This window comes from Gastrolobium bilobum, unplaced genomic scaffold (assembly GCF_033153095.1).
Source record: "Gastrolobium bilobum isolate Gb01-03AN ecotype WA unplaced genomic scaffold, APGP_CSIRO_Gbil_v1 utg34029, whole genome shotgun sequence".
Taxonomy (NCBI): Eukaryota; Viridiplantae; Streptophyta; class Magnoliopsida; order Fabales; family Fabaceae; genus Gastrolobium; species Gastrolobium bilobum.
Window position 1 is genome coordinate 40878 of NW_026899009.1, and position 10815 is coordinate 51692.

General features: G+C 37.6%; 1 protein-coding gene across 2 annotated transcripts; it reads left to right on the plus strand.

Annotated features, from left to right (window-relative positions):
- The first annotated feature begins 444 nt into the window (after positions 1 to 444).
- Positions 445 to 10008, plus strand: LOC133286215 (uncharacterized). Of its 2 annotated transcripts, none has more exons than XM_061483607.1 (8): positions 445 to 807; positions 1685 to 2053; positions 2130 to 2389; positions 5327 to 5468; positions 5627 to 5998; positions 6125 to 6256; positions 7056 to 7184; positions 7305 to 10008. In XM_061483607.1, exons 1-8 carry the CDS (start codon positions 688 to 690, stop codon positions 9567 to 9569), a joined length of 3789 nt encoding a protein of 1262 aa, XP_061339591.1. In that variant the 5' UTR covers positions 445 to 687; the 3' UTR covers positions 9570 to 10008. The 2 variants fall into 2 exon arrangements, with proteins under 2 accessions (XP_061339591.1, XP_061339592.1); XM_061483608.1 differs by having other exon boundaries at positions 2130 to 2383.
- The last annotated feature ends 807 nt before the right edge of the window (positions 10009 to 10815 follow it).

The window sequence follows — 10815 nt, forward strand, 5'->3', positions numbered from 1 at the left end:
ATAATTATATCATATAAAATGAGAATATTATTTTCCATAGTAATAAAGAGGGGAGATATTCTTACAACAAAAAATATCCCTATCACTACCTTCACAATTACTATTGAATCAAAGAGAGAAACTGCTAAAATTTTTTTTGAAGAAAGAGAAAATATTGATCCAATGGTGATTATAGCGGTAGTGAGTTAGTAGTAAATTTTTCTAGTAGTAAGAATATCCCCACTCAATAATAAATAGTAACCAAGATTAAAATGTTGGGCTAGAGGGGGGAGGGGAGGTAAGATAAAAAGAAACGGCTTGGTTTTAACCGGACCATGATGGAAAAAAAACCCATTACCATTCGAATTACCAAATACGCATCATAGGTGTGTCTCTCCCTCTCTACCATATATATATAACAACACCACACACATATACACACACACAAACGCAGTCGCACATAACACCAAATCTCATCTTCTTCGTCATCATCATCAACGAGAACCATAACCCACTCTTTCTCTCTCTAAATCTTTTCCGATTCTCTCTCTCTCCCCTTCGATCTATGAATTAATTCAGATTTCAATAATTTATTGCTGGTTAAATACTTTTGAATTCTGATTCATATAGATAAATTTCAATCAGATTGGATCGTTATAGAAACGAATGGGAGCATTGTTGGATGAATCTTGCAGAGTCTGAAATAAAATGCCAGGATTAGCGCAATTCAGTAATGGTTCATCGACATCGCCCGCGAGGTACTCTCTCTCCGCCAATGGATTCTGGTCGAAGAATCGTGACGACGTTAGCTACAATCAGCTCCACAAGGTACTCGATCCAATTTTATTTTATTTTTAATTTTTTAATTTTTTGTAAGAATCGTTTTTATTAGTTCTCAGATTTATTTATTTATCGTTTGAGATGATTCTAGATCACTGTTTTTGTATTCGTTTTTGTGTTGTTAATGATGGGTTGTTTGACTTTGTATCGGATCTTGCATTTGTAACAATTCAATCATTGATTGCGTTTTTGAGGGGTTTAGAATGTATCATTGCTAGATGCGATTATTTCCCCCTTTCTTTGATTAGGCTGTTTGTGTTTGACGAATGGAAATTCACTTTACTTCTAATATTAGCGTCAGTGCCTGGGAAAAACTATAAAAAAAATTGATGTTATATGTGAATTTCTAGTATTATAAGGTGTTTATTTCAATAGCCCATTGAGTAATATACTAATATGTACTATAAAAAAGGGCAACTTGGTGCTATAAAGCTCTAAGTGTGCATGGTCTAGAGAAGGGCTATAGTAGGTAGCATGTTGCATTTGAAAGAAGTTGATTACATCCATCGGACCTGTGATCTTCGGGTCACATCGTAAAAACTCTAACCGTTGTGGCAAGGTTTCCCTTCATACTAATATGTACTATGTATATTTTTACAAGCATTGTCTTTCTGTTGGTTGAGTTTCCTGATACTTTTTTAGCTGAGGCAATGACTTATCCATGATTGTAAGCAACTGACAAAATTGTGGGAACAAAGGGGGCAGAAAAAGGAAGGAGTATCCATTGGAACTGATATTAAGTCACAGAAATAGAATTTTGGTCTTAGGATGTGTTGTGCATATTACCATTTTTTTTAGATAAAATCACAATTTGTAATGTGCTTAACGTGTTGCTTGTTGTGTGTCTTGCTTTCTTGTGATATAGTTCTGGAGTGAGTTGTCGCCACAAGCTCGGCAGGAACTCTTGAGGATAGATAAGCAAACCCTTTTTGAGCAAGCACGAAAAAATATGTACTGCTCTAGGTGCAATGGGTTACTTCTTGAAGGCTTTTTGCAGATTGTTATGTATGGGAAATCTTTGCAGCAAGATGGAGCGAGTGTTCACTTTACTTGCAGCAGACCTGGAGGTTTGAAAAATCAGAATAACAGTGGATCGTCCATTTTCAATGGGATCCAGGACGAAATTCAAGATTCTTCTGTTCATCCTTGGGGAGGTTTGACCACAACGCGTGAAGGTTCACTGACACTAATGGACTGCTACTTGTATTCAAAGTCTCTGAAAGGACTCCAAATTGTAAGTCCGGCACATTTGTATGAGTTCTCATGCAGCCCTTTTCCTTGTTTGGTTGCTTAACTTTTTCTCATATCAGGTATTTGATGGGGCACGTGCAAGGGAGCGGGAAAGAGAACTGCTTTACCCTGATGCTTGTGGTGGAGGAGGCCGTGGTTGGATAAGCCAAGGAATCGTGAGTTATGGCAGAGGGCATGGGACAAGGGAAACCTGTGCCTTACACACTGCCAGACTTTCATGTGATACACTTGTGGATTTTTGGTCAGCACTGGGAGAGGAGACAAGGCAATCTCTTCTAAGGATGAAAGAAGAAGATTTTATTGAGAGACTCATGTACAGGTGTCTATCTATTTTTACGTGCCTCAGACTGTTTTAGCCTTAGATAGGTGACAGCTTGTTATCAGTAGAATAATAATATAAGTTCTTCTACTAGAAGCAGTAAAACAGTTAAAACTGATATACAAGGGATCAGAATTTGAGACATGCACCTGAAGGGTTTAAATGTCCTGAATGTGGCATCTTCAGCAGGATCAAATATTTTTTGTAACCCTAAAAATTTGGAAAAAGAAAGAAAAAGTAGGTTTATCCTGTTTGATATTCTTACCATTCATATGGAAGTAATTTGTAATGGATTAACTATTTGCCTGATTATAGGACAATTGAGCTGTTGGCTTGTTGTTAAAAAGTTGAATGGGGAAACTCCATCGTAGACATGGAGTTATAAATTGGATTATCAGCATACATCAAATGCAGTAAATGAAGAGTAAAACATGCCGCATTAATGGAGCTTATCTCAGTTACATAATCAGGCAGATGAATGGGACCTATTTTTATGATTCACAGGCTTTTATGTTTTAAGATGAATCCATAGACTTTGTCAAGGTTAGACTGTAATGGGTAGAGCTGCTTATTATACATTGGTCAGTGATGCAAGGTCTTCGGTTCTTCTCTGCTGAATATGCCTATATTCTGTCCATAGTTATCAAATGCGGATTGCGGCATGTAGCGGCCAACCCCGAAAAACGCTATAGCGTTATAGCGGGTTGCGGTTGCGGAAATAGCGGAATAGATATATGACAAAAATAATGACAAAAAGAAACATTTTTTAAAGGCAAAGATAGTAGAAATGATAGAGAGACGTGGATAGGCTAAAAAACCCTTAAATTTTTTTGTTACACATTTAAATTTAAGACAAAATTGACATTTTGCCTTATGACAGCAATATGGCCGCAAATGCGATCGCAATGGCCGCTATTACGTTCCAGTACGGCACGGCGCGGTTTCTTGCGGCAAGGCACCGCAACGCCCATACGGCGCGGCTCGCGGCGCTATTGCGCCGCAATTAACTACTATGATTCTGTCAGCTTTCATTTGTCCTGGAGCTCACCAATCAAGGGGGCAGCCAAGGGCTGGATCTATATTTGCATGCCTTGCCAGAGCCTGTCTGCTTTTGAAGGTTTTGTCCTGAATCTTGCTTAGGATAGTTTAGATATTGCACAATGAAATCATGTCCCGAAATCATTTTAGTCCATGCTAGAATTATGGGTATGACACAAGACCTGGAGATGCAGAATGATGTTGACTGTTTATAGGACAGCCTTCATTTGTGACAAGATGGAAGGTATGGTCAATTGGACACTAAGCACTTTTTGGACTGTATAAATGGGTAACTGGATAAGAAATGTGACTTTGTTGAAGACTGTTATCAGTGTAGAAAACTATTAAGGAAAATCTTGTGAATTAAGGAAGCACTGACCTTAAAATGAAAGGGGATTAATTGGGGATTGATTCTTTAGAATTGAATGATGCTTGATTGTATTTAGTATAAATTGACAAGTAAGCTGGGGGAAAATTACCCAAAGTGCATCATCTTACAGCCTTTCTACATTGTCTCTCTTTCTCTATCTAACTCTCTCATTCTTCCAAATCCTTATTTTCTCTAAGTTTTCAACATGGTATCAAAGTGTCTATGACCAGTAGGTCTGGATAATCTTACAGCCTTTCTACATTGTCTCTCTTTCTCCGTCTTACTCTCTCACTCTTCCAAATCCTTATTTTCTCTATCTAAGTTTTCAACATGGTAGCAAAGTGTCAATGATCAATAGGTATGTATTTCACTCCTTTCCGTTGTTGTTCCTCATAAATAAGTTAAATTTCAGCACTAGGTAAGTGGGATTGTGCATTTTTCATGCCTATAAAACCATACTTGGATCTCCATCTGTAGCTAAAGCATTTAGTAGAATTGCATTGCATCTCCTAAATGCTGAAGCTGTTGGGCAGATGTCCAATAATGATTTTACATTTCTAACAAAACAATCGGATATGTAGGGAATTTGTGGGCTACAGACTTGGACAATAAGATAAGAAAGGATGATGTCATTTATGAGTTGTTATCTTGCAATTACGGAGAAGATAAATTCACTGATAAGGTGTTTCTGGGGTTGAACTCAACTGCATTATGCCCTCAAACTATGAATGTTGTTTCTTATCGAGTGTTTAGGCAATTGTGTAGTTAGCACAATAACACTGACCCTCTTGTGAGAGTTTAGTGATCTCATTTCTAAGGAGATTTGTTGAAAGGCAACACAGCTTGAGTATGCATAATTTAGACTTTTAAAACATAGAATGTGAGTTAAGAGACACAAAGAAACAGGAAAAAATATGAATTATTGTGTCATAGATATATATTATGGCATAGAATTGTGGACAAGGGTCCTTGCAAGTGATTTTGACATAGGCACATTTGTTGGTTGAATATTAATGCTTTTTTCTTTTCAAATTTTTCTCTGGTATAAGTAAGAAAGCATTATTATAGATTTACTGCAGTATTTGCATTTTGCTTCCCATTACTTGTTTATTTAGTGTTTTTGACTACGTTTTTGTCTCTGTTTATATGATCTTTCAGTAAAAGATAGATATTAAGTGATGTTTTATGTTGCATTCCATTTATTCAAAATGGTCAAAGTTCTGTCTGTTTGCTGGCTCATTCTATTTCATAAGAGAACTTGTTGCCTTCTATTGTTTTGTGGGTCTTCAAGCTGTTAGATTTAGAAAAATGAATTCCTTTGGTTCTTTAGCAAATTCTTTTCCCAACCTTTGTTCTCAGGCTAATTAAATATACATCTTCTTAATTTCTGGTATGATATAGTTTATTTTGTCATCAATTGAAACCCTATATGAAGCCTTGCTTTAAGGCCCTGTATGTGTGCTTTAAATTTTTTGTTTTGGTTTTTTTATGCTTTCAATTTTACTAAAAAATTACCCTTTATCTATCAGGTTTGATAGCAAGAGATTTTGCAGAGATTGTAGAAGAAATGTTATTCGAGAATTCAAGGAACTAAAAGAACTGAAGCGCATGCGCCGAGAACCTCGTTGCACCAGCTGGTTTTGTGTTGCTGACACTGCCTTTCAGTATGAGGTGTGACTTCCATATTTCTGTGCTGTGAAATCTGTTGTGATTGGGATTTCAATGGGAGAGTCTATAGTGACATTCCTATGAAAAAGGTAGTTTTATCAAGCTACCGGTGAGGACAAGATTAGATATTGTCCCTAACTCAATACATTTGTTTTTGTCAGGTATCCGATGACTCAATTCAAGCTGATTGGCGCCAGGAATTTGGGGATACTGTGGGATCTTATCATCACTTTGAGTGGGCTGTGGGGACAACTGAAGGAAAATCTGACATTTTGGAATTTGAAAATGTTGGAATGAATGAATGTGTTCAAGTCAGTGGCCTAGAGCTTGGTGGTTTAAGTGCATGCTTTATCACCCTCCGAGCTTGGAAAGTAGATGGACGCTGTACTGAACTTTCTGTTAAAGCTCATGCATTAAAGGGTCAACAGTGTGTACATTGCAGGCTAATTGTAGGGGATGGTTATGTTACAATCACAAAGGGGGAAAGTATCAGAAGATTCTTTGAGCATGCTGAAGAGGCAGAAGAAGAAGAGGTAGTTCAAGTTTCACTAAGGAAATAAAATTCCTTGCTATTGTCCATATTTCGTGGAATTTTGAAAATCATTTAGAAGGAATCTTATCTGAGTTTCATTTGTCAATTATACAATGTATGCTTCTAGGAGGATGATTTGATGGACAAAGATGGAAATGAGCTTGATGGAGAATGCTCCCGTCCTCAAAAGCATGCCAAAAGCCCCGAACTTGCTCGAGAATTTCTTCTAGATGCTGCCACTGTTATATTTAAAGAACAGGCATGCTTTGCTTTATCCTTATTTTTGTGCTTAATAGTCTGTCTTGATTCCTCCTTCCAGGGACAATCTTTATATTAATGATAATATGGTAGTCTGCTTGAAACAGTATAAATGGTGCAGTGAGGGGAAAATCAATATGACAAATGAATGAAATTTTATATCGTTAAGGTAATAATGATCAGCTTTGGCCTTAGCCCTTAGGATGGTATTAGGTTTATTAACCGTTGAACGCTTGTCTTTTTCCCTCTATAATGTGGAAAAAGTTTAGTGCATTCCACATACTATATTGTTTTTCCTTTTCTTTTTCTGGTCACTTTTTGGCTTCACAAACATATATAAGTTACTGTTCCTGAGGTTTTCTTCAATGACTCCCGAAACGAGTGGAGAATTATGAAATAGGGATTGTAGTAATCCCCTAAATTTCGCATTTAGGAAGAAATATGGATTGAATTTGTATTGTTAACAATTGCTAACATGCAATTTTATTTAGATTTGAATGAAGATGAATCAACTTTAGTACAACCTGCATAAATTTCATTTGGAGATGATCAGATTATGTAATAGTACTAAGAATAGAAAGCAAATTTGCCATTTGATTTGAGATAAAGGAGTAGGTTAGTTAATGACAATAAGAGAATATGTGGTAGGGTTAATCATAATATGTAGGATGTTGGGTTCAAAATCTGGATTTCCACTTGTAATTTAGGACTGTACCAAGTTTATTCTGTTTGTTTGGATTATTTTTCAGTCGCCTTGGTTTCTGTCTGGTTCAAACGCTGACCATGTGATATCCCTTTAGGTTGAAAAGGCTTTCAGAGAAGGAACAGCACGCCAAAATGCACACAGCATATTCGTGTGTCTTGCACTAAAACTGCTGGAGGAACGAGTTCATATAGCATGCAAAGAAATCATTACATTAGAAAAGCAGGTCTTAATTATTGTGCTTTTATTAGGATCAGACTTTTGGGAATAAAATTAAGAAACAGTAACTCTCCCTTCTATTTTGAGATTATACTTCCTAAATCCTAAATATATGATATTTTTACAGACAAAACTTCTTGAAGAAGAAGAAAAAGAAAAACGTGAAGAAGAAGAACGCAAGGAGAGGAAAAGGACAAAAGAAAGGGAGAAAAAACTTAGGAGAAAGGAAAGATTAAAAGGAAAGGAGAAAGATAAAGAAGAAAATTGTTCTGAATCAATTGATGCTCCTGGATCTCCTGAAGTCTCAAAGGAAGAATTGTCTGCAGCTGCTGATACAGTACACAATAATTCTATTGACTGCGGGAATTCAGTTATTGCAACAAACGAGACTAATTTATTAAGGGGTGATTATACTAACATTCAAGATGAAGACTTCTCTAGTGAGTGTAGCACTTTTAGAACACAAGACCCATCCTATGATGATTGTGATGGAGACATTGCAAATGTTGCAAATGCAGAAGACAGGAATGGTACTTCTACAGTAGAACAATCTAAGTTTTTTCGTCAAAGACTTAGGTTTAGGAAAGAATTTCAGCTGGATATGCCTACTAAGTGGTCTGACAGGCGCCATAATGTAGTAGTTTCAGAAAATGGTGTGATGGTTGGAAGATCTGAACCAAGACACTATGGAGATAATTTTGGGATCTCTTCCAGAGGAATCAATGGATTGAACAGGCAATCAAGAATAAATGTTCCAAAATCCAATGGTCGAAATGTTAGTCATAAGTGTAATGAGAAGTTCTATAATTCCAACAGCCGGATGAATGACAGATTTGATTTCCATTCTTGCAGTTGTAGCCTGAATAATAGAATGACTAGAGTTAGTCGGGAGACAAAACCTGCAAGTAAGTCTGAATCTGCAGTAGATACATCTAAGCAGTTTTATCGTAGTGGTAAGTATAATCATGCAGACTTCATGCACGAGAGTAGTGGAAAACCCAAAAGCAGAGTCATCTCGGGGAACTATCCTAGTAGGGATTTGCTTCAATTAAAGAAAGTTTGGGAGCCTATGGAATCACACAAGAAGTATGCTCGTAGTAATTCTGAATCTGATGTTACGTTGAGGTCCACGGATCAAGGATTTCAGTTTAATCTGGTTAGGTCATCTGTTGATGAAGCTGGTGATTCAGTTGAAAATGATAATGAGGATAGTAATTTGAACAGAAGTGGAATGGCTGAAGGCTGTCAGAATGATCTTGATGCAGAAGCTGAAAGATCTTGCAGTTCCACTGAAATTGCATCTGAGGAAAGTGGAACATGTCTGACCAGAGGCTCTGCCTTGAATAGTTCTTCTGATCCCAGTCAAGGTAGCACTTCTAGTTCTGATAACTGCTCATCATGCCCAAGTGAGGGTGATAATAATACAACCTCTTCAAACCGTGAAAATACAGAATCCTCAACATCGGATTCAGAAGATGCTAGCCAACAATCTGAAGTAAGAGATGGTTCAACCTGCATTGACAATGGCTTGTCTGGCTGTCATGAAGCTGGCAGAATGCAGAAAATCCATAAAGCAAATGGTGAGGGTTTGGCAAGCAGGTCATTGATTGGTTCATCCTTGGGTGTAGCAGGAAGTGATGCATCGGGGAGTCCTGTGGTGGAAATTGCCCAAAATTTTGATAATGGTTTTTCCTCCACCAATGTGTGTTCTCAACCACAAAGCATCCTTCCTCCAGTACCAAACCAAAATATACAATTTCCAGTGTTTCAGACTCCTCCAGCAATTGGTTATTACCATCAAAATCAAGTTTCCTGGCCAGTGGCATCCACAAATGGGTTGATGCCCTTCCCACACCCAAATCATTATTTATATGCTGGCCCTCTTGGGTATAGCTTAAATGAGGACCCACACTTCTGCTTGCAGTATGGTGCCTTACAGCAACCAACGCCCCCATTCAACCCTGCTGCTGTTCCAGCTTATCAGCCAGTTGCCAGAGCTAATGGCTTAAATGCCGAGGAACCGATGCAAATGTCTAAGCCAGCAACCATGCAAGAGCAACTTAATGGATCAATTGCAGAAAGGGTTGTCCCACCTGGAGCTAATTCCAAAAAATCAGCATTGAATGGGGAAGTTGGACATGGTAATTCTGCTAAGTTACAAGAGAATAATGGTGGTTTTTCCTTGTTTCATTTTGGTGGGCCTGTAGCCCTTTCAGCTGTTTGTAAATCGACTGCTGAATCTTCAAATGGTGACAATGCTGGAGATTTTAGCTCAAAATGTTCAGCAGATCCTGTCGAGAAAGATCATGCTTGCAATAAGAAAGAGACCACTGTTATAGAGGAGTACAACTTGTTTGCGGCAAGTAATACCTTAAGGTTTTCAATTTTCTAAAAAGAAGCGAGAAGTATAAAGGTGGCTGTTGTGGAATTCATTCCCTATCTTTACATGTCCTAATTGAGGTTTGAGTTCCTTATAATTCGGTAAACAATAAGCTTCCTTGAGCAGTTTATAATTTTATCGTACAGTTTTATTAGTTGATTGTTACCCAAATTGTCTCTGTTTTTCCTTTGATGTAGAGAAAGATTGCGAGTGCTGGTATTTTGAAGGTTAATTTTTTTTCTTTTTTCGGTGAGACATAATCCCCCCCTCCCTTTTTTTTCTTATAAGTTTCAGAGAAGCATTTGTTCGTGGCAATTTTTTTTTTCCCCTTGTCATGCTGCAACAAAAGCTGCTTCGTAGTGGAAGCTGTATTCTGGATTTTGAGTGGACAGTATCAATGTGATCAAAGTATTATATTTGCTTGACTCTGTTAGATGTTTTTTTTTTTCAATGGATGGAAAAATATAAATGGTAATTTGAATCAGATTTTTACTGTCATCCTTAAATGTGAGTATTTCACTCGACCTTGTAAAGTGAATGGTTTACAGACAAAATTGCTGTATGTATTCTATTATTCAGAGATTATTGGTTCAATAGAGTTTATACGGTAGACTTGTGAGATGATGCAAATGATCTTTGATTATGGCGGTGTACGATGTCGCCAAAGAAAATTACTACGAACCACTGAAGGAGCCTTGTGAAGATTTCGTTCATAGGGCCCTAGAATGTTTGAAGGGGAATTGGAAAGGACAAAAGGCACAACCAAAATTTAAAATGTCCATGATGTGTTTTGAAAGAAATTTTATGTATACTTGTATACATGGCCTGTGCCAAGCCAGGATAAAAAAGAAGAGTTGGCGTCAGGTGTAATGAGCCGGTCATAAAAGCTGTTATATTTATGAGACAAATTCTCATGATTTTTCATTGGGGCGTATCCTTTGTAGCGACACATTGCATCGGATCTCGAGTGTGGCGAAAAATAAGTTAGGGCCCTTGGCACAAGGCAAGACACTGCATTGGTCTCGGGATGCAGTGATAAATGAGCTAGGGTCCTTGCCTCAAGGCAAGGCGCTAGGTTTTCACCCGGATTTGATGACAAATAGGTCAGGGTCCTAACACGCATATGAGCAAGCGTGGAGGGCAAGTACAGCCCAGGGGTTAAGGATGCGACTGGTAAATTGGAACATAAGAACCTTAATGGGTAAATTGAGGGGGTTAACATATGTTTTTGCTAAAAAGAAAGTGAATATTGTTTGCT

What these genes read in the sequence shown, in the direction of transcription:
- LOC133286215 (XM_061483607.1), top strand. Translation starts at nt 688, where the DNA reads ATGCCAGGATTAGCGCAATTCAGTAATGGTTCATCGACATCGCCCGCG. An exon ending in CTCTGAAAGGACTCCAAATT is followed by an intron (nt 2,054 to 2,129) that starts GTAAGTCCGGCA and finishes TTCTCATATCAG; the next exon opens with GTATTTGATGGGGCACGTGC. An exon ending in AAGAGGCAGAAGAAGAAGAG is followed by an intron (nt 5,999 to 6,124) that starts GTAGTTCAAGTT and finishes GTATGCTTCTAG; the next exon opens with GAGGATGATTTGATGGACAA.